The sequence below is a fragment of the Arctopsyche grandis genome, chromosome 1 (genome assembly GCF_051622035.1).
Source record: "Arctopsyche grandis isolate Sample6627 chromosome 1, ASM5162203v2, whole genome shotgun sequence".
Lineage (NCBI taxonomy): Eukaryota > Metazoa > Arthropoda > Insecta > Trichoptera > Hydropsychidae > Arctopsyche > Arctopsyche grandis.
The window spans coordinates 41804202-41828648 of NC_135355.1; the positions used below are offsets into that span (position 1 = coordinate 41804202).

The following is a 24447-nucleotide window of genomic DNA, read 5'->3' on the forward strand; positions in this document are numbered from 1 at the left end:
CAGTTCGGATTTGTTGGTCAATCGGGACGATTTGACCTAAGAGGGAGGCAATGTAACGTACGCCGCGGATTAAGCGAATAGAATCCCAGAGACTGTGTGACCGTTCAAAGATTACCTGTAACGGATATCTGTTAACGGATTAACTAAATGCATACCGTGCGACTGGTATAAGTGGGTTTTAAGGATTAGCGACAAGCTAAGTGCATGAAACAATGATTGCACTTCTCATACCGTGGGAATACATATCCGAATACGTGACTATACAGTAGGTAAACAGATTAGACGTCCTGAGAGACCGTGAGACCGGTGTAAGTGGTTTTAGGGATTAGCGACAAGCTAAGTGCATGAAAGCTAAACAATGATTGCACTTCTCATACCGTGGGAATACATATCCGAATACGTGACTATACAGTAGGTAAACAGATTAGACGTCCTGAGAGATCTACCCCTTATAAGGCGGTACGTAGGCGATATCAGGTCATTCTGGACTGAGCGGTGACAGTGCGTGTAACTCCTGAATCATCAATAAATGCTGTGAAACGATTGTTGGCCTTTTACTTGGATCCTCCACCCACCCCGTACGCAACAGTATTAAAGCTAATCAGTATTCACTACACAATAACCATGATCGGTGACACATCACTTGCAAAACTTGATTTTAAGTGGCAGTCGTTACATAACAATTCATTCCATAATAATAACAATTCAAAACAACATATCAATTCGGAAATCAACGAAAACACAATATCTAATCAATGGTCTGGTATACAAATATTTAAAATATAAAAAAAAACTCATGGGGTGGCGATTTACGCAATGGTAATTTTAATATACTTATGTACATTATTTATGCACAATAAATAAGGCAAATATAAAAAAAATCTGTATATCTTTTTTGATTCCTTTTTATTTTATTCCGTTTTATTACTTTATTTTACCATAAATTTTATTATAAATATGTACAATGGATGCTATACAATATGGTATAGTATATATAGCAAAAGGAAATACAAAGCTACAAAAGCAATTATTTTTTTCAATGTCCTTAATTTAGTTCACTCACCATTAGGTGGGAATTCCTTTTTAAATATTCGGTCGGGCGCAATATAGTGTATATAGAGTTTAAGGACTATTTGCAGAGAAATGTTATAACATTTCTCTGTCTATGTTACTACGTCATCTGTTGATATCGCGTCGAAAAATTACTAAATAATAAAATTTACTACTATTGGTTTGAAACTCGGCTATAGCTCGTGCAGCGAAAGCTGGCACGTACCAATACAAACACGTATATTGTGTCCGTGAAGATATGAATAAGATTTTTTGTATCTGTTTTCTAGGACAATCAGTTGGTCCCTTTCATACGCACCCACTTTCCGAGCATGACAGAAACAACAATTATTTTTTGTATTGCTCAAAGTGTGCACTACAGGATGATTTTTTCCAGTTTCACTGGTCAGTCACCGATCAACCCCCACAAACTGACGTAACGCGTTCTTATATTGTTTGCTAATTGGTTAATTGGAGTTATTTCATTAGAATTAGTGGATATATGATAATAAAATGCTTTGTAATAAAATTGGATCTGGGAAAACACTAACTGGACAATCTCGCGAAATTGTGTATAATGTTTTCAACTATTTCATGCATCGTATAGTGAATAGTGAAAGTGACGAAAGAAATAGTTTTATGAAAAATTTATATACTTCAACTGTGGAAGCGACTGGTGTTTCTAATAGAAGTGTTCAGCGAATTGTTTGTGAAGTACGAAATCAATTTGTGGTGGCTAATAAACCGCCAACATCGCAACCTTCAATATCGGAGCCATCAACGACACAACCTATATCTTCAGAGTCATCAGATCCAGCAGCATCCACATCTTCATCGACTGTGCGAGTTGTTTTAAGGACTTTTATTTATGACAAGTTCTGACTCGGCCACAAAATTCTGAAGCCGACAAACAATTCTATGCAAAATAATGAAAAAATATTTTGATGGTCTAGGCACCCAACAGTAAACAAATTTGAAATGAGCAAATTAACAACAAAGTGTAGCGCTTTCTTTGCGAATTTATTTATTATCTTTGTAATGGTCGGGACTTTACTAATACTAGCCGACAAAGAAGAATGTCTATACATAATAATGAAAAGGACTGCATAATTATCAAAATTCGAACACTTTTAAAATCACTTATTTCCTGTTTAATATAATTCATATCCTATATATTTTTTTAATTTTTTAATTCTTATTAATTTTTGCGTACGTACGTTTGTTTTACTTATAATTTAAAAAAAACGCTATTTATCATTTTATTTGTGGCACGTATTCAAATATTAAATAAATATGCCATCCAAATTACATCATAGAACTTAAAAATATTTCACGATCGGTTGAAATAAAATATATAAATATTAGGGTGTTAATTTCAACAGCCTGTATATGAAAAATGCATTTGTGTAAGTACTGTGCACGCGCCTTCTGTAGCTAATATACCTATACTACTGTTTTGAAACTCGAAATTCGGTGAACTTGTCTTTCGATATAAAGATATTAGACGAATTTACCATTCGGTCTACAGATTTTCGGTAAAAGCGTCATTATTGGAATAGCATTCGGTGAATTGATTTAGATGTATTGCATTCGACCAATTTACCTGCTCCCGAATGCGCTTGTTTACTTGATCGATCGGTGCCAGACCGAGGGCCAATACTCGACAGGAGTCCGGCCTGGCTAGACACCTGCTCTCCCGAAACCATCTCTGCTCGCCATACTCCGGTCTTTGCCGACCGGAAGCTTCCAATCTTCGCCATTCGAGTATTCATTTCGATCTTTCACTATGGAGCTGTCCTGATGCTGGCCTTCTCGTCGTCAGCAGCTTCAGCGACGACGAAGGGCCGCCAATTACGCCCGAAAACTCAGGTTGGCCGACTCTCGTTTTACTCAAACTCACAATTGTTTCCAGGCTGCTGCTTTGTTCCGGCTTTTAGATTTTTAATCTTTCAGGCTTTCGTTCCTTATTATTTAGATCCGGAATCCACTCGGGGCGGAGCAGCTGCGGCATAATATTACTATATTAAACTACGACATCTACTTTTTTTTTTCACTAGCCTCTTCTTACTTCGCTTTCGAATTTTTTTAATCACATAGCGTCTCAATCTGTAAAGAATATACAACTATTTTTTTTCACCCTTGCCCCAACTGAAATCCGATCCGCTGTAGGAAGACTTGGTTAAAACGTACATGCTACCTCTTTCAACACCTCTCGACCGATAGCATTTCGTATAGAAGCCGTCGTAACCAGCTATATTAATTACAATATTTTCCGTATCCATTTCCCAAATAGCCACCACAGGTGGATATATGAGAACTGGATATGGAAAATATTGTAAGTAATATTGTCGTCGGCCCCATGGACATGTTCGAAATTCTATTAGTCGAAATGGGGTGAAAAGGACATATGCGTTTAACCCAAGTCTCATATGTGGCGGATGGCATATAGTCATTACTAAGGGAAGGCGGTCAAGTTGTTTTTGCCCAAAAACAATGGTTAACTATTGTCAATTACTATTGTCCTTCATAGGAAGAGAGCAAAAAAAAGGTTGATAATGGTGAACCATTTTTTTGAGGCAAAAGCAACTCGACCGCCTTCCCTCAGTTATGTCTAAGCTTCGACGCTCAGCGTGCTAAATGTGTTCACTTTTGTCAACCTTTTTTTCTCCTACTTTCTCGGACAATGGAGAGGTCTATTGTTATTTTATGGCAGCGAATCGGAATCAGCTTGGGGCGGGTCATGAGCTGTTTTGGCCCATTTCGTAAATAAAATCTGAACGCTCTCTTCCTCCAATATCTACTACTATAGTACTATTTTTTTTAAATATAAAGCGATTACCCGGTTGGGCCCTTGCGATTTTTTCCGTGCCCCATTTCCATAAAATTTGATCTTCACTTATGTATAATTATTTTTCGCTTTTTGCATAAAATTTTGTATTATCGAGTATATTCATATGCAAAGGTATTGAGAAAGCTGGAGTTAATTTTGCCGAGTCGTTCTTTTTTTTTCGCATCTCCCACTTTTAATTGTTTTGGCGTGAAATTCTGCGTTTCGAATTTTAATATTATATTACTGTAAATTAGACGAAAACGTTGAATTTTGTCGTCTTTTCAAAATGGCGGAATTCCCTTCCATACGTGAAACATATTCCCTACCATATGTGACATGGTAACGTTTCAAATGTTCGCAACTGATTTATGATTTAAAACAGCTCGAGATGCTATTCATGATATGATTTTGAATATTATTGTTGTATATATTATTGCAATATTGCCGTCCATTGCGTATATTCGACTGCCGACAGATTATCCAATCTACATACATACATATATTCGACCATTTTTGAATCCCAATAGTACCGGATTGTTCAATTGGATTAAATTATTCCGAGCGGTCACTTTGAAGGTCTTATAGCTTTTCGATATTATTTTTATTTTTATCTACGTATCAATTTGTATTACTTATTATAAAAATATGAAATATTTAATATAAAATGGCGAATCATAGGTCATAGTCCCCAAAATATCCTTTGTCTCGATATTATTCAAATTCGTCGACTTCGGGTGGACGGTTTTAAAAAGAAAAATCTCAATTTTTCAGAATTGACGAATTTGGAATGTATTTATTAGCTTTTTTTTCAATTTGTGCGCCTCCATTCCGCAGGGAGATGCGTCCCGGGGAATCCGCCATTTGCAAAATCTATATGCGTTGCACAAAATCCATAAATCACAAGGTGATGCAAGGTCGGCATGGCCTGGATGACCCGTCCCTGTGGCGAGTAAAATGTGCGCAGAAGCGGCCTTCGGTACAGTTTGGCGGCGCGCGCATCTTTTCCGGGGAGTGGGGGCAAGCCGTCGCCAATGCAACGACCATCCATCACCTTGTTATGCTTATTGATTTCGTCTGCCGCCTGTTGCTCTTGCCTCTTCCCTCTTACCTCTTGCCTGCTGCCAGTGGCGTAACGTGAATTCCAGGCGCCCCCCCGCAAAATATTTTACGGCGCCCCCCCCATATACACATATTATTTTCTTTTCGCCAAAATAATTTTTCAAAATACATACCTTTTTACGTAGAAAAATCTGTTCTTCTGGACTTCGCATTGGCAAACACTTCGATTATTTCGTTAAAATTCATTTTATTTGTTCTCTCATGTTCAATACTAATCAGCGCTAATGCTTTGAGTCGATGTTGTGACATAGTTGACCTTAAGTAATTTTTAATAAGTTTCAACTTAGAGAACGAGCGCTCAGCAGTGGCTACAGTTACCGGAAGCGTGAGGAACAAGTTGATTGCGGTGGCGATATCAGGAAATGACGAATTTATAGTGTAAAAATCACAAATGAAGAGCTTCGCCAAATTATGAACACTGTCGATCTTCTCTATTTTTTCTCTTAAGCACGAACGAAAATCAAGCACCTGGTTAGGTAATGACTTGCCAAAGTCATTGACATATTGGTCGGCTAAAGATTTGGCTTCACGAAATAAGTCGTCATCTGATAATTGAATGAGATTTTTACTTTGTAGGAAGGCGAACTTTGAAATAATATCGTTAAAAGATGTAAAACGAACCTTCAATTGCATCAAGGCTACGTCTAGTGCCGCATTAAAAATTGTTATTTCAAACGTTTTCAATGAATCTTGGAATCGTGTATCATTACTAAGTTCATCGAAGTACTTTTTGACAAAAGATTGACGATTCGATGTCAATTTTGGCTCCAAACCCCATTTTGTTGCAATCGTTGATGAAATCGTTACAAATTCTTCAAATGTATTCCTAAAACGATTGAGATTGTCGTATGCATTTTTGATCATCGACTGAGCACTGATAACATCGACGTTTTTTGATTGTAGGAGCTTTGATACAAAGTTGAGAGGCTGAAGAATGTTATCAAAAAGCACGAGTAGGAGAATAAATTCGAAACTTTCCATTTTCTTTTTTAGTCCCTTTGCTTCTGATTGTTCATCCTTTCTTTTACTTTTTAAAATTATTTCTGTAAGAAATTTTAAAACATCTGTATATGAATATCGAAGTGCATTGATGGAATCTAGTCTTGAAGACCAACGAGTAGGGTTCAATCTTTTTAAAGTAACTGATGGTGAATTTTCCTTAAAAACTTCCCACCTGTTAATGCTGACAGTGAAAAATTTATAAATTTGTTCAACCACATCAAAAAAATAAGAAGATTTTGGCACATCAGATACGGTATCTTTAATGACGAGATTTAAATTATGAGCTGCACAGTGAACGTAATGAGCGTTTGGTTCGAGTTCAGTTATCTTTTTTTGTAGACCGTTGTATGCACCACTCATTACTCTGGCACCATCGTAACCCTGTCCTCTACATTTCGCAATATCTAGTCCTTTACTTGTCAATAAATCCAAAATATATTTTTTTAAACCCTCTGCACTTCTGTTTTTAACATTAAAGAACCCAACGAATGATTCTTTAATTTCAACATCAATTGGACGTTGAATTTCATCTTTTTGAACAACAATGTATCGAAAAACAACACTCACTTGCTCAATTTTACTTAAATCTTGAGTACCGTCAATTATGATTGAATAGAAAGGCGAAATTTTTATCTCTTTAAATATTTCATTTTCTATTTGTGTCGAAATTAATTGGATGATTTCATTTTGAATTTTCGCGCTCAAATAAGTCACAAAACCTGCCTTATGTTTGGTTATCAATGATTGCAAAAGAGGATCATAAGTTGCCAGAAGTTTAATAAGAGAAATAAATTTTCGAAATGCCAAATTACATTTGGCCAATGTTAATATTACATTAATAATACGATGAATCACTTGACGCCAGTAGTTTACACGACTTTTCAATTCTGACGAGATATATTCATCAATTGTCTCAGAATTTTTCCACAAATCGTACGTACAACAGGATTTAGTGTGTACTTGAGATTTTTCGTGAATTGAAATTTTTTTTGAAAGTCCTCTCCAGTCTTGTATGCCTTCAACCCAAGAGTAATTATAATATTTTGTCAGCAAAAAGCCAACACGGTTCCCAGTACGCTCTATTCAGTTTTATCGAGTAACCTAGCCACGTCCTTTGTATTTCAATCCCAGACTGGTTGGTCCACTTAAAATATTTTTTAGAAAAGCATCTTTTTCCAACGAGGTCTCGAGGAAAAGATACAAGATCAGGTTGACAAGTACCGTGATTCAATATAAATTTCCTCAGATTAGTGTCATTTTCTGTCAGCTCATTTGTGTAATGTCCTCGGTCAGTCGGATATTTTTCTTGAAGAAGAAACCTTATAAATGAATCGACCACTTCACCAGAAATGTTTGAGGAAGAAGAGCTAGGCTCAGTCGACTGAATTTCTGCAACAGTTAAGTTCGCCGTATTATCCGTAACTGCTGGTTCAATTACATCGGTATTGCTCAAAGGAGAGCTAGGTTGTTTTTCTGATAAAACTGCTGGAGGACTTAATTCCATTATGTCACTAGAGGCTTTGAAAAATTTGTGGATTTTAGTCAATTTCTATGAACTCGCGATTTGAGTATATTTTCGCTTTCGAGATTCTGCTCCACTGAATTTTTTCTTAAAACAACTCGTATTAAAAAAATATATGTATCGCGAAAGATTTCTCAACTACAGGGATAACACAATGGCACACTTCACGTCACTTTACCCTGAGCAATGAGTTAGTTTTTATATACAATTATCATACACGTTTCGGGAGCTAGTTTTAATGATAATCAATCGCGATCCGATTCCAGAGCGTGTTCAAAATCAACTGAAGAAAAGTCTGAAAGAACACAATGATTTTATGAGTAAAGTTGTAAAATTGACATATTTTGGTCGCGTTCTATAATTTATTAATGGAAAGACGTTATACTTATGTTGAAAAAAAGGTCGACCCATTATAAAACCGATATGCTTTTCACTTTTATGACGGTCTGCAATGAAATAATTTTGGTCGGAGATTTCAATGCTATTCACGAAAATAAATACAAAGTTGTAAAATTTTATTGGTTTTCACGCCTCATTTAATTTTGTATTATTGTTTTAACGTTTAATATGTATGTACAAAAGTAGGAGAGAATTCTCAGATACATGTACATCACATAAAACGAGATGCGAATAGTTTGAAAAATAAAGTAGTGTTTAAAAAATTGTCACAAAAAAATTTACAGAAAAAGTTAAAAAAATCAGTGAAAAAGACGCGCCGCCTAGCGGCGCCCCCCCGCATTGCGGGGTCTGCGGGCGCGGTAGTTACGCCACTGCCTGCTGCGTATTGTTTTCGCATATGGCCGACGCCCTACGACCAACCTCAGATGTTTAAATATTTTTGATTTTTACTAGCTCTTCCGATTACTGCTGATGTACCGGAAAAATGTAATAATAAGAGAAGTGGCTTTAGGCATCATAGTGTTTAAAAATTTCCGCCACAGTCGTGTTTTCTTAATATTTCCACATGTGAAAAATCCGGCCGAGTTACTTTATAAATATACATACATATGTACATACGACATAGCTGCTTTGTCCTGGTATCCAATTAGGACATGTTAAAGAATCTTAAACTGATTTTAGATTCTCCTTTAAATTTTTTATACCCTACCCTATGTATGATTGATTTGTTTATTTTTTAATAGTTACGATTGAGATCTTTATTCGTGGTTACTATTTTATTGCAGCACTTTCGTGTTTCCAACTGAAATCATAGCGTTCTCAGACCGTGTCGACGAATTCAAGAAGATAAACTGTGAAGTAGTTGCTGCTTCAACTGACAGTCACTTCAGCCACTTGGCATGGATAAACACTCCGAGGAAGGAAGGTAAAAATTGATCCAAAGATAACACAGTCGATTTATCAATTGCAATTATTATCACATTTACAATGTGACGTTCCATTTAATAACTATAGATAACGACTGCATATAGAGATAACATATATCAACACCACGTGTCATTTTATGATGCATATTTACATTAATTGCCGTGTTATCTTTGCTTAAAGGTGGACTCGGAGAAATGAAAATACCATTACTTGCCGATAAATCGACAAAAATTGCTCGCGACTATAACGTTCTCGATGTAGATTCCGGAATTCCCTTCCGAGGCTTGTACATAATTGACGGCAACCAAAAGCTTCGTCAAAATACAGTCAACGATCTGCCTGTAGGAAGGTAAGCTATTTTGTTATGTATTTAGGATTTTTTTTTATAAAGTATTTGTGTGTGTGTGTGTATGCATTCATTTTTTTTTTTAATTTTAGAGATGTCGATGAAACATTGAGATTAGTGCAAGCGTTTCAATACACCGACAAACATGGAGAGGTTTGCCCCGCTGGATGGAAACCTGGACAAAAGACGATGAAAGCTGATCCCAAAGGCTCCCAAGAATACTTTAATTCTGCTAATTAAAACAGTTGGTCCGATCTGTTTTTTAGTTTAGTGTATTCGATGGAGCTCTTTGGATACCTTTCCATTTGAAATTTGATCTCTTACCTAAATGAATCTTGTAATTCGGTAGTTTTTGAGTTGGGTCGGAAAAATGAGGTGAACGTAATTACTGTTGACTTTAATTCGCTTTTATTTGCCTTGGGAATGGATTGAATTTTTTCATTATCGTATAAAATTTAATTTGTGGGACGTGTCACGAGATGCTTCATCTCCTGTCACCGACGCACAACAGATCGAAACAGTTAGCGAACGAGCTTAACTTTTCGACCTGTTCAACATTTGGAAAGAGTCATCTTAACTGGGACGTGGGTTTATTAATGTGTTGATTTAAATAGTATGTTACTTTGAAACAGTTTTTATTTCGTTTTTAAAATTGCACATCTGTATGATTTTGCGTTCCTGGTGGACTCATTGATGTGCATTTTTTTAAACCTATCTTCCCGAATTTAACGGATTTGAAGGGACTGCTCTGGGACTGCTCAGTACGGGTAAACGAGAGCTTAGAAAAGAACATGTATATAAAACTTTTCTGCTCAAGTTTTCTCTTCACGGCTAATGTTTGTACTGCCTGGAGCAGACCTATCATGTGCGATTGAGAAAAATCTATATTGAAGTTTGGTCGGCAACCGGTCATAATTGAGTACCTTCTATGTTAGTTTTGTATGCTGTTTGTCATCGAGGAAAATTGCAACCTCCAAGATATTCTACTCCCAATTAACATATAATGCACTCACCCTTCTTCGGGAGAGTTAAGATTGCCGCCCACTTGAATAATCCTTTATAGCTGCTCTTTCGACCGTTTCCATCCGTTCATCTTTTTCGCGTGAGAGGTATGGGTATTCGGGATGATACCGTTGCTAGCTTGTCACAGTAATGCACACATGTATTCGCCATATTTTTTCGATTACAACTCGTAAACACACTGACTACCATAACATGAGTATTATTACATCAAGGCGAGTTTTAAATTCTTGCCATTTCCTGCGAATGTCTTCTGAGACAATCCATATATTATACTTCGTTTATTTCTAGTATGTAATGAATGTCTATTTAAACATCATATTTCTGAGACAATACTTATATTATACTTCGTTTATTTCTAGTATGTAATGAATGTCTATTTAAACATCATGTGTACTTGTCGGTGCCTTTTAATAATTCAAGAGTTGTAATTTCATTAGTATAAGCGTTTGTTCCCGCAAGCTTTTGTATATCGCCAAATTGTTAGTATAGGTTGTTGATTAATTTAGATTGAACATACGTTGATCTTCACACACAAGGTGAATATAACATAATAATATAACATCATTTATAAAAAATAATAAAAAAAATTGTCGATTAAGTTTCATATAACGTACATACATTGATTTCAACATACTATGTGAATATACCATCCTTTATAAAAAATAATAAAAAATTAAAAAATTATTTTGATTTTGTTTCAATTTTATTATTACCTCACAATTGTACATTTCGTCATTATGATTTTGATGAAGATTTATAACTGTTTAGATCTGAATAAATGCCTCCACCAGAATCTGGACCTACTTGGAATAAACATGGTTGGCTTTAAGTTGTAACTTCTAAAAATCCCATGGTGAGAATGATTTCCGCCGGAATGTCTGATATAGTAATTGTGATTCCGTATCCCGATATGCAATCTGTAATTCCCGATTTGTAGAGAAATTCTTAAATCGATCTTATGACAGACATTATTAATATAATTGCAAATTTTGAATGCTTGCTTAGTAAGAACGGGACACTGAGAATTTTATAGAGGCGTATAGCGTTCTCAGATTTATTCGAAAACATATAAAAATAATCTAAAACGAATTTATCAACATGGGATGATGTATTGTTTGCATCATTTTATTTCTTTTTTCATTTGTACTTCGATATTTATATTAATTTTGCTGTCCGGTCTTACTTTATGATTATATTAGATAGAAGAAGTATGCGGCTAACTAATTACAATGTGAAATCTTGAAAATTATTGATCAGCCAATGGTTTATATAATTATATTGTAAAATTGATGTCAAAAAGTTTCTTAAATTATTTTTCACATTTGCTGTACATGTAAAAATATATTTTTTACTGACATCTTTTTATGAACGATAAAACTTATTAATAATTATTTCTAAGTTTCGTACCAAAATGCACTCATATAAATTTTAAACAAAAAGTACATTTTTAAATCAATAGACATCACTTTATAATTGAAATTATTTCATTCGAATTATCATTACAAACCTCCTTTATTTTATAGTTTCAATGTTAAAATTCATTGTACTTTTTACGTTTTGTATATGTTACAGTAAGAGTGTAAATGTCAAATCAGAAAACATGACTAGTAAGTGTATGCACTAGCGGATCCAGAAAATGGTCAAGGTGGGGGCCATTTTGGAATTGATATTGGCCTAATTGAAAATCATAAATAAAAAAAAATCGAATGTAACCAACTCATGACTTTATCTATGTATTTGAGGAATATAAGAAGGTCACAAAACAAAATTCGTTAATTAAACATACACACACGTTCACACATTCCGATTATGAAAGCATTTTCGATACAATTTGTTACTTAAAATCCATTATACATACTATACACATTAAATATCAAGAAAATAAAAATAATTCAAAACGTCAAAATAAAATAATGAAATATAAAAAAAAAATACTACTTCCGGCTTACGAATTCTGACCAAAACCTTATCAACTCTAAGTTAGTAGATAAAGAACACAAATACAAATATTCAGCTTAATAGGTGTGGAAAATGGAAAGTGGAGGTGTGGAAAAAATCGTAGTTTTTACCTTTTTTTTTTAGAGAAAAAAATCCTACTTCCTAAAAAATCCTAATTAAGTGATTTTTTTTTATTTTCAAAACATTGATACAAGATATATGCTTAAATTTTTTCGTGAAGAGCACAAATGTTTAAGGGTCGAAAAAAATGGTGGAAGAAAAATCGAAACAGAGTAAACTGCCACTTCCGATTGACGCATGCTTACTAAATTTTATACTTAACTTGGTATTGAGCTGTAACTTCTAGATATGAAATTTCAGTTCAACAAATCAAAATTTTTCTGAGAAAAACATAAAACATCGATTCTCTGGAGTAAAAGTACTCAAAAATAAAGTAAATATATTCAGAAAATATTAGGGTATAAAATTTATAATTTATATTACATGTAAAAAAAATTTAGTCTGATTCGGTTAGTGGTTTAGGAGATAATTGAATTAAAAAACTTAAAAAAAGAGGATACCTATAAGGAGAGGTACCATTTTCGGTCAACTTAAAAATTTGAAAATAATTTACGTCGTATCGATAAGAATTTCAGTAACTGATACTTACAGTTCGATAGGTCTAATGTTGTTCAAAAATTCACCAAAATACACCTACACACAGGCACAAAGACATTTTTTCTAGATCATGAAAATGTAATCAGTGATCGATTCTGCATTCGAATCAGTCAAAACCTCGAGTTCTCGATTAAATTATGAGAATTTGAACAGCACGAACGGTTATTCTCATCTAGCATTAAACTTAGCCCCCCTACCTGAAAGGGTAGTGCAGATATGCAAAAATAACAAGTGGAACTTAGAACTAAAATATATTCGTAAAAATATAAATATATTGTGAATGATATGCATATTTAAATATGAAAAATCTGCTGCTTTGTTTTTTCATCTTTCAGGCTTTCGATCCTTATTATTTAGATCCGGAATCCAGTCAGGGCGGAGCAGCTGCGGCATAATATTACTATATTAAACTATGACATGTACTTTTTTTTTCACTAGCCTCTTCTTACTTCGCTTTCGATTTTTTTTAATCAGATAGCGTCTCAATCCGTAAAGAATGTAAAACTATTTTTTTCACCCTTGCCCTAATTGAAATCCGATCCGCTGTAGGAAGATACTTGATAAAAAAATTACATGCTATCTCTTTCAGCACCTCTCGACCAATAGCATTTCGTATAGGGGCCGTCGACCCCAACAATTTTACTTACAATATTTTCCGTATCCAGTTTCCAAATAACCACCATAGGTGGATATATGGGAACTAGATATGGAGAATATTGTAAGTAATATTATCGTCGGCCTCATGGACATGTACGAAATTCTATTAGTCGAAATGGGGTGAAAAGGACATATGCGTTTTACCCCAAGTCTCATATATGGCGAATATCACTAAGGGAAGGCGGTCAAGTAGCTTTTGCCCAAAAACAATGGTTAACTATTGTCAATTACTATTGTCCTTCATAGGAAGAGAGCAAAAAAAGGTTGACAATGGTGAACCATTTTTTTGAGGCAAAAGCAACTCGACCGCCTTCCCTCAGTTATGACTAGTCACCGGACCCAGAAGGTGCCGCGTATTGTCCAAAGGTTGTAAATGCATTGTTAAAGGTTTGCCGAACCTTTTTTACAGAGGATTTACAACAATGGAACAATGGATAGCACTGTGACAATCCGGTGTCTAATTATAACTAAGCTTCGACGCCCAGCGTGCTAAATGGGTTCACTATTGTCAATTTCTTATGTCACTACATTCTCGGACAATGGAGAGGTCTATTGTTATTTTAATGCAGCGAATCGACATCAGCTTGGGGCGGGTCATTTGTCGATGAGCTGTATTGGCCGATTTCATAAATAAAATCAGGTATTGACAAAGCTGGAGCTTTATTTATTGAGTCGTTATTTTTTTCGCATATCCCACTTTTAATTGTTTTGGCGTGAAATTCCGCGTTTCGAATTTTAATATTATATTACTGTAAATTAGACGAAAACGTTGAATTTTGTCGTCTTTTCAAAATGGCGGAATTCCCTTCCATACGTGAAACATATTCCCTACCATATGTGACATGGTAACGTTTCAAATGTTTGCAACTGATTTATGATTTAAAACAGCTCGAGACGCTATTCATGATATGATTTTGTATATTATTGTTGTATATATTATTGCAATATTGCCGTCCATTGCGTATATTCGACTGCCGACAGATTATCCAATCTTTATTTCGGCGTGCGCATCTTTTCCGGGGAGTGGGGGCGAGCCGTTGCCAATGCAACGACCTTCAATCACCTTGTTATGATTATTGATTTTGTCTGCCGCCTGTTCCTACTTGCCTCTTCCCTCTTACCTCCTGCCTGTTGCGTATTGCGTATTGTTTTCGCATTTGGCCTACGCCCTACGACCAACCCCAAACATTTAAATATTTTCGATTTTTACTAACTCTTCCGATTACTCTTATTATTACAGAAATGTAATAATAAGAGAAGTGGCTTTAGGCATTATAATGTTTAAAAATTGCGGTATGGCTGTCGCCATACTTAATTAATTTTCGCCACCGTCGTGTTTTCTTAATATTTCCACATGCGAAAAATCAGGCCGAGTTACTTTATAAATATATGTACACACATACAAACGACATAGCTTCTTTATCCTGGAATCCAATTTGTACATGTTAAAGAATCTTAAACCGATTTTAGATTCTCCTTTAAAATTTTTATACCTTACTCTATGTATGTATTGATTTTTTTATCAATTGGGCAATTATTTAATTATTACATATTTAACATGGTTCGGTGATTACTGGTCACAAAGTCACTTAAATCTCTATAGCGGAACATCTGGCAGCCGAAAAGTTCAACATACTAACGATAACTATCATACTAATGAGAACTTGAGATCTTTATTCGAGGTTACTATTTTATTGCAGAACTTTCGTGTGTCCAACTGAAATCATAGCGTTCTTAGACCGTGTCGTCGAATTCAAGAAGATAAACTGTGAAGTAGTTGCTGCTTCAACTGACAGTCACTTCAGCCACTTGGCATGGATAAACACTCCGAGGAAGGAAGGTAAAATTTGATCCAAAGATATCACAGTCGATTTATCAATTGCAATTATTATCACATTTACAATGTGACGTTCCATTTAATTACTATAGATAACGATTACATATTGAGATAACATACATCAACACCACGTGTATTTTTATGATGCATATTTACATTAATTGCCGTGTTATCTTTGCTTAAAGGTGGACTTGGAGAAATGAAAATACCATTACTTGCCGATAAATCGACAAAAATTGCTCGCGACTATAACGTTCTCGATGTAGATTCCGGAATTTCCTTTCCGAGGCTTGTATATAATTGACGGCAACCAAAAACTTCGTCAAATTACAGTCAACGATCTGCCTGTAGGAAGGTAAGCTATTTTGTTATGTATTTAGGATTTTTTGTAAAGTATGTGTGTGTGTGTGTAGGCTCCCAAGAATACTTTAATTCTGCTAATTAAAACAGTTGGTCCGATCTGTTTTTAGTTTATTGTATTCGATGGAGCTCTTTGGATACCTTTCCAATTGAATATTGATATACATATTTTCCTAAATGAAACTTGCAATTCGGTAGTTTTTGAGTTGGGTCGGAAAAATGAGGTGAACGTTATTACTGTTGACTTTAATTCGCTTTCATTTTCCTTGGGAATGGATTGATTTTTTTCATTATCGTATAAAATTTAATTTGTGGGACGTGTCACGAGATGCTTCATCTCCTGTCACCAACGCACAACAGATTTGTCAACTTGTTTGTCGCTCACATTTCCATACATTTTTTCGTGTCGCGCGACTAGTCGGCCGACAAAGTTGCACGTTGCGGCCCGGCCCTAACTTTTCGACCTGTTCAACATTTGGAAAGAGTCATCTTAATTGGGGTGTGGGTTTATTAATGTGTTGATTTAAAGAGGATGTTACTTTGCTTAACAGCCTTTAATCCGTTTTTAAAATTGCACATCTGTGTGAATTTGCGTTCAGAGTGAGCTCATAGATGTGCAATTTTAAAGTTATCTTCCCGAATTTAACGGATTTGAAGGAACTACCCTGGTTTTCATCAGTACGGGTAAACGAGAGCTTAGAAAACAACTTGTATATCTACTTTTCTGCTCAAGTTTTCTCTTCACGGCTCATTTCTCTTATCGTCTTTAGTATAAGCGTTTGTTTCCCCAAACTTTTGTGCAACGCCAAATTGTTAGTATACGTTGTTTACAGACAATTATACATGAACATATCATCATTTATAAAAAATAATAAAAAAATTATATTGAGTTTGTTTTAATTTTATTGAACAAATTTGATTTTGATGAAGAGATTTATAACTGTTTAGATCTGAATAAATGCGTCCACCAGAATCTGGACCTATTTGGAATAAACATGGCCGGCTTTAAATTGTAACTTCTAAAAATCCCATGGTGAGAATGAATACGTATTTTAAACAGTACTCCCCAGATCGGCATCATTTATTTATTTATTTGGAAAATTTACAGTTTATTAAGTTACATAGATTGATAGTAAAAAAACATAATTATGTTAAGTAAACCATTAATAATTTTCACATATAGGTAAAAAAAAAAGAAAAGCTCAAACATTTAAAATAAGAAACAAAAATGATAATAGAGTAAGATAGTTAGAGAAAACAAAAAGAAAAAAAATAGAAATAAAAGTATAATAAAAATATCAAAATAATAAGAATAAAAATTATGAAATAATAAAAATAATATAATATATAACAAAAAACAAAAAGACAAAATAAATACATCAAAATAAAAATTCATAATCACAATCGTAAATTTTCAATAAAATTTATCATCGAAAAACAAATTTGCAATAATCACTCTAGCTTGTATAGCATTAATATTAAATAAGTCAAACATAGAAATTGTTAAAATTAGTGTGTTGGTGTACGGTGGAGCTTGGACGCCAGATGAATGAGCTTCTTCCATAATTAGAAAAAGTATTAGGTATGTAAAGGAGCTCATTACATCTAGTCATTCTATTTGGCACACGCAATGATAGTCTACTCAATAATTGAGGACAGTCGATCGAGCCGTTAAGGATGTTCAAAATTGTTGAGATGTCAGCTATCTCCCTTCTTTTGACAAGTGGAAGTAGATGCTGACACCTACAAGCATCTTCATAGGAAGAATAGGATAACCCAAAACGGCTACTGATGTACCTCAAGAATCTCTTCTGAATGCGCTCCAATCTGTCTCTTGCACCAGAGTACTCTGGGTTCCAAACTTGGGATGCAAACTCAACAATACTTCTTACGTATGCATTTATACATCCAATCATCAATAAACAAGGTCGTAACCTAAAACCGTGACTGTTTCTAATTAACCCACCCCGCACCATTCCAAAACAAGCTGGTCGACGAGAGACGACGACTACCACATTCACAGTCGCTGTATTTATCCACCCCACCCCACCTTGCAGCTATAGAACAACTAGAAAAAGTCCAAGATGCTGGCATTGTTATCAGCTGGCATTGTTATCATTAACAATCTTTGAGTTTTACTGAACAACATTTCAAATCTATTTTCAAACAAGAAATCGAACAGACACAAACTAGAAAATATATATCATCTTTATCTTCAGGCGACAATTAGTAGTAGACAAGAGTCTCCACTAGCTATTGAAAATTTCAAGCGAATTATAACAAAAATTTGAAGTTGAAGTTGAAAATTATGATAAAGAAAAAGTAAATATATGTTAATTATTTTTATAATAGGAATAAAAAGTACACAGTAACATTTTTAAAATTGAAAGAAATAAAGTCTTGAAATTTTTTTAATCTAATATATATGTAATTTGGAAAGAGACTTTGTATATACATATATATGTATGTATCCTTCATTCGTTGGTTCGTCGTCCGTAGATCGGTGACGTCATCGAACACGTGATTCGTTTTATTTTTTTTTCGACTCATAGGCGCCGATTTGATTTTTTTTTATTCAATGTATTCACCCCCGCGGGAGCGCAAGGGGCGCAGCCCCATGGGGCCCCGAAGGGGGCGCAGCCTTATGGGGCGCAACCTTATGGAGCTCAGCCGCATGGGGCCCCGAAAGGGGCGCAGCCTCATGGTGCACAGCCCCATGAGGCCCCGAAGGGGGCGCAGTCTTATGAGGCTCAGCCGCATGGGGCCCCGAAGGGGGCGCAGCCTTATGGAGCTCAGCCACATGGGGTCCCGAAGGGAGCGCAGGGGGGCGCAGCCCCATGGGGCCCCGAAGGTGGCGCAGTCTTATGGGGCGCAGCCTTATGGGGCGCAGCCTTATGGAGCTCAGCCACATGGGGCCCCGAAGGGGGAGCAGCCCCATGGGGCCCCGAAGAGGGCGCAGCTTTATGGAGCGCCGCCCTAAAAGGCATTAGCTAAGGGGGGCGCAGAGGGGTGAAGTCCTAAACGGCAATAGCTAAGGGGGGCGCAGAGGGTTTTTTTTTTAATAAAATGTTTACTATTAGATTCGTCATGTTTAAGCGGTTTATATTATTAATAATGAGCGAAGCCGGGTAATACAGCTAGTATACAATAATTATGAAAGTTTGCATATACATATAACATATATACAATATAACAATTTACTGGAACGCACTGAAAATGAATCAAAGAAAACACAGTTAATCAATGGTCTGGTATACAAATATTTAAAATATAAAAAAAAACTCATGGGGTGACAATTTACGCAATGGTATTAAAGCTAATCAGTCTTCACTACACAATAACCATGATCGGTGACACATCGCTTGCAAAACTTGATTTTAAGTGGCAGTCGTCACATAACAATTCATTCCATAATAATAACAATTCAAAACAACATATCAATTCGGAAATCAACGAAAACACAGTATCTAATCAATGGTCTGGTATACAAATATTTAAAATATAAAAAAAAACTCATGGGGTGGCGATTTACGCAATGGTAATTTTAATATACTTATGTACATTATTTATGCACAGTAAATAAGGCAAATATAAAAAAAATCTGTATATCTTTTTTGATTCCTTTTTATTTTATTCCGTTTTATTACTTTATTTTATCATAAATTTTATTATAAATATGTACAATGGATGCTATACAATATGGTATTGTATATATAGCAAAAGGAAATACAAAGCTACAAAAGCAATTATTTTTTTCAATGTCCTTAATTTAGTTCACTCACCATTAGGTGGGAATTCCTTTTTAAATATTCGGTCGGGCGCAATATAGTGTATATAGAGTTTAAGGACTATTTGCAGAGAAATGTTATAACATTTCTCTGTCTATGTTACTACGTCATCTGTTGATATCGCGTCGAAAAATTACTAAATAATAAAATTTACTACTACTGTTTTGAAACTCGAAATTCGGTGAACTTGTCTTTCGATATAAAGATATTAGACGAATTTACCATTCGGTCTACAGATTTTCGGTAAAAGCGTCATTAGTGGAATAGCATTCGGTGAATTGATTTAGATGTATTGCATTCGACCAATTTACCTGCTCCCGAATGCGCTTGTTTACTTGATCGATCGGTGCCAGACCGAGGGCCAATACTCGACAGGAGTCCGGCCTGGCTAGACACCTGCTCTCCCGAAACCATCTCTGCTCGCCATACTCCGGTCTTTGCCGACCGGAAGCTTCCAATCTTCGCCATTCGAGTATTCATTTCGATCTTTCGCTATGGAGCTGTCCTGATGCTGGCCTTCTCGTCGTCAGCAGCTTCAGCGACGACGAAGGGCCGCCAATTACGCCCGAAAACTCAGGTTGGCCGACTCTCGTTTTACTCAAACTCACAATTGTTTCCAGGCTGCTGCTTTGTTCCGGCTTTTAGATTTTTAATCTTTCAGGTTTTCGTTCCTTATTATTTAGATCCGGAATCCACTCGGGGCGGAGCAGCTGCGGCATAATATTACTATATTAAACTACGACATCTACTTTTTTTTTTCACTAGCCTCTTCTTACTTCGCTTTCGAATTTTTTTAATCACATAGCGTCTCAATCCGTAAAGAATATACAACCATTTTTTTTTTCACCCTTGCCCCAACTGAAATCCGATCCGCTGTAGGAAGACTTGGTTAAAACGTACATGCTACCTCTTTCAACACCTCTCGACCGATAGCATTTCGTATAGAAGCCGTCGTAACCAGCTATATTAATTACAATATTTTCCGTATCCAGTTCCCAAATAGCCACCACAGGTGGATATATGGGAACTAGATATGGAAAATATTGTAAGTAAAATTGTCGTCGGCCCTATGGACATGTACGAAATTCTATTAGTCGAAATGGGGTGAAAACGACATATGACTTTTACCCAAGTCTCATATATGGCGGATGGCACTAAGGGAAGGCGGTCAAGTTGCTTTTGCCCAAAAACAATGGTTAACTATGGTCAATTACTATTGTCCTTGATAGGAAGAGAGCAGAAAAAGGTTGATAATAGTGAACCCTTTTTTTGGGTAAAAAGCAACTCGACCGCTTTCCCTCAGTTATGACTAAGCTTCGACGCTCAGCGTGCTAAATGTGTTCACTTTTGTCAACCTTTTTTTCTCCTACTTTCTTGGACAATGGAGAGGTTTATTGTTATTTTATGGCAGCGAATCGAAATCAGCTTGGGGCGGGTCATGAGCTGTTTTGGCCTATTTCGTAAATAAAATCTGAACGCTCTCTTCCTCCAATATCTACTACTATAGTACTATTTTTTTTAAATATAAAGCGATTACCCGGTTGGGCCCTTGCGATTTTTTCCGTGCCCCATTTCCATAAAATTTGATCTTCACTTATGTATAATTATTTTTCGCTTTTTGCATAAAATTTTGTATTATCGAGTATATTCATATGCAAAGGTATTGAGAAAGCTGGAGTTAATTTTGCCGAGTCGTTCTTTTTTTTTTCGCATCTCCCACTCTAATTTTTTTGGCGTAAAATTCTGCCTTTCGAATTTTAATATTACTGTAAATTAGACGAAAACGTTGAATTTTGTCGTCTTTTCAAAATGGCGGAATTCCCTTCCATATGTGAAACATAACATCGTAACGTTTCAAATGTTCGCAACCGATTTATGATTTAAAACAGCTCGAGACGCTATTCATGATAAGATTTTGAATATTATTGTTGTATATATTATTGCAATATTGCCGTCCATTGCGTATATTCGACTGCCGACAGATTATCCAATCTACATACATACATATATTCGACCATTTTTGAATCCCAATAGTACCGGATTGTTCAATTGGATTAAATTATTCCGAGCGGTCACTTTGAAGGTCTTATAGCTTTTCGATACTAATTTTATTTTTATCTACGTATCAATTTGTATTACTTATTATAAAAATATGAAATATTTAATATAAAATGGTCATAGTCCCCAAAATATCCTTTGTCTCGATATTATTCAAATTCGTCGACTTCGGGTGGACGGTTTTAAAAAGAAAAATCTCAATTTTTCAGAATTGACGAATTTGGAATGTATTTATTAGCTTTTTTTTCAATTTGTGCGCCTCCATTCCGCAGGGAGATGCGTCCCGGGGAATCCGCCATTTGGCAAATCTATATGCGTTGCACAAAATCCATAAATCACAAGGTGATGCAAGGTCGGCATGGCCTGGATGACCCGTCCCTGTGGCGAGTAAAATGTGCGCAGAAGCGGCCTTCGGTACAGTTTGGCGGCGCGCGCATCTTTTCCGGGGAGTGGGGGCAAGCCGTCGCCAATGCAACGACCTTCCATCACCTTGTTATGCTTATTGATTTCGTCTGCCGCCTGTTGCTCTTGCCTCTTCCCTCTTACCTCTTGCCTGCTGCGTATTGTTTTCGCATATGGCCGACTGCCTCAGACATTTAAATATTTTTGATTTTTACTAGCTCTTCCGATTACTGCTGATGTACCGGAAAAATGTAATAATAAGAGAAGTGGCTTTAGGCATCATAGTGTTTAAAAATTTCCGCCACAGTCGTGTTTTCTTAATATTTCCACATGTGAAAAATCCGGCCGAGTTACTTTATAAAAATACATACATATGTACATACGACATAGCTGCTTTGTCCTGGTATCCAATTAGGACATGTTAAAGAATCTTAAACTGATTTTAGATTCTCCTTTAAATTTTTTATACCCTACCCTATGTATGATTGATTTGTTTTTTTTTTTTAATAGTTACGATTGAGATCTTTATTCGTGGTTACTATTTTATTGCAGCACTTTCGTGTGTCCAACTGAAATCATAGCGTTCTCAGACCGTGTCGACGAATTCAAGAAGATAAACTGTGAAGTAGTTGCTGCTTCAACTGACAGTCACTTCAGCCACTTGGCATGGATAAACACTCCGAGGAAGGAAGGTAAAATTTGATCCAAAGATAACACAGTCGATTTAGCAATTGCAATTATTATCACATTTACAATGTGACGTTCCATTTAATAACTATAGATAACGATTGCATATAGAGATAACATACATCAACACCACGTGTAATTTTATGATGCATATTTACATTAATTGCCGTGTTATCTTTGCTTAAAGGTGGACTCGGAGAAATGAAAATACCATTACTTGCCGATAAATCGACAAAAATTGCTCGCGACTATAACGTTCTCAATGTAGATTCCGGAATTCCCTTCCGAGGCTTGTACATAATTGACGGCAACCAAAAGCTTCGTCAAATTACAGTCAACGATCTGCCTGTAGGAAGGTAAGCTATTTTGTTATGTATTTAGGATTTTTTTTTATAAAGTATTTGTGTGTGTGTGTGTATGCATTCATTTTTTTTTTTTTTAATTTTAGAGATGTCGATGAAACATTGAGATTAGTGCAAGCGTTTCAATACACCGACAAACATGGAGAGGTTTGCCCCGCTGGATGGAAACCTGGACAAAAGACGATGAAAGCTGATCCCAAAGGCTCCCAAGAATACTTTAATTCTGCTAATTAAAACAGTTGGTCCGATCTGTTTTTTAGTTTAGTGTATTCGATGGAGCTCTTTGGATACCTTTCCATTTAAAATTTGATCTCTTACCTAAATGAATCTTGTAATTCGGTAGTTTTTGAGTTGGGTCGGAAAAATGAGGTGAACGTAATTACTGTTGACTTTAATTCGCTTTTATTTGCCTTGGGAATGGATTGAATTTTTTCATTATCGTATAAAATTTAATTTGTGGGACGTGTCACGAGATGCTTCATCTCCTGTCACCGACGCACAACAGATCGAAACAGTTAGCGAACGAGCTTAACTTTTCGACCTGTTCAACATTTGGAAAGAGTCATTTTAACTGGGACGTGGGTTTATTAATGTGTTGATTTAAATAGTATGTTACTTTGAAACAGTTTTTATTTCGTTTTTAAAATTGCACATCTGTATGATTTTGCGTTCCTGGTGGACTCATTGATGTGCATTTTTTTAAACCAATCTTCCCGAATTTAACGGATTTGAAGGGACTGCTCTGGGACTGCTCAGTACGGGTAAACGAGAGCTTAGAAAAGAACATGTATATAAAACTTTTCTGCTCAAGTTTTCTCTTCACGGCTAATGTTTGTACTGCCTGGAGCAGACCTATCATGTGCGATTGAGAAAAATCTATATTGAAGTTTGGTCGGCAACCGGTCATAATTGAGTACCTTCTATGTTAGTTTTGTATGCTGTTTGTCATCGAGGAAAATTGCAACCTCCAAGATATTCTACTCCCAATTAACATATAATGCACTCACCCTTCTTCGGGAGAGTTAAGATTGCCGCCCACTTGAATAATCCTTTATAGCTGCTCTTTCGACCGTTTCCATCCGTTCATCTTTTTCGCGTGAGAGGTATGGGTATTCGGGATGATACCGTTGCTAGCTTGTCACAGTAATGCACACATGTATTCGCCATATTTTTTCGATTACAACTCGTAAACACACAGACTACCATAACATGAGTATTATTACATCGAGGCGAGTTTTAAATTCTTGCCATTTCCTGCGAATGTCTTCTGAGACAATCCATATATTATACTTCGTTTATTTCTAGTATGTAATGAATGTCTATTTAAACATCATATTTCTGAGAGAATAATTATATTATACTTAGTTTATTTCTAGTATGTAATGAATGTCTATTTAAACATCATGTGTACTTGTCGGTGCCTTTTACTAATTCTTTAGTAAAGAGGTATCATTTCTTTAGT

At 35.7% G+C, this 24447-nt stretch overlaps 3 protein-coding genes across 3 annotated transcripts; all 3 read left to right on the forward strand.

The window, feature by feature from the left end:
* Positions 1–8393: 8393 nt before the first annotated feature.
* Positions 8394–9435, forward strand: LOC143917962 (peroxiredoxin 2-like). Its single transcript, XM_077439603.1, has 4 exons — positions 8394–8577; positions 8677–8847; positions 9030–9198; positions 9288–9435. Exons 1-4 carry the CDS (start codon positions 8394–8396, stop codon positions 9433–9435), a joined length of 672 nt encoding a protein of 223 aa, XP_077295729.1.
* Positions 9436–13540: 4105 nt separating this feature from the next.
* On the forward strand, positions 13541–17382 carry LOC143917972 (peroxiredoxin-2-like). The gene is given in 5 exon segments (XM_077439616.1): positions 13541–13611; positions 15192–15331; positions 15514–15608; positions 15610–15683; positions 17343–17382. Coding segments are annotated over 5 exon segments (420 nt in total).
* Positions 17383–22172: 4790 nt separating this feature from the next.
* On the forward strand, positions 22173–23219 carry LOC143917980 (peroxiredoxin 2-like). The gene is made up of 4 exons (XM_077439628.1): positions 22173–22356; positions 22458–22628; positions 22811–22979; positions 23072–23219. Exons 1-4 carry the CDS (start codon positions 22173–22175, stop codon positions 23217–23219), a joined length of 672 nt encoding a protein of 223 aa, XP_077295754.1.
* The last annotated feature ends 1228 nt before the right edge of the window (positions 23220–24447 follow it).

Bases quoted from the DNA above. Each gene is read 5' to 3' on its own strand.
- LOC143917962 (XM_077439603.1), top strand. From the start codon at position 8,394: ATGTACCGGAAAAATGTAATAATAAGAGAAGTGGCTTTAGGCATCATA. The intron at 8,578-8,676 runs GTTAAAGAATCT...GTTACGATTGAG, and splicing joins CTGGTATCCAATTAGGACAT to ATCTTTATTCGTGGTTACTA. The intron at 9,199-9,287 runs GTAAGCTATTTT...TTTTAATTTTAG, and splicing joins AACGATCTGCCTGTAGGAAG to AGATGTCGATGAAACATTGA.
- LOC143917980 (XM_077439628.1), top strand. From the start codon at position 22,173: ATGTACCGGAAAAATGTAATAATAAGAGAAGTGGCTTTAGGCATCATA. The intron at 22,357-22,457 runs GTTAAAGAATCT...GTTACGATTGAG, and splicing joins CTGGTATCCAATTAGGACAT to ATCTTTATTCGTGGTTACTA. The intron at 22,629-22,810 runs GTAAAATTTGAT...CTTTGCTTAAAG, and splicing joins AAACACTCCGAGGAAGGAAG to GTGGACTCGGAGAAATGAAA.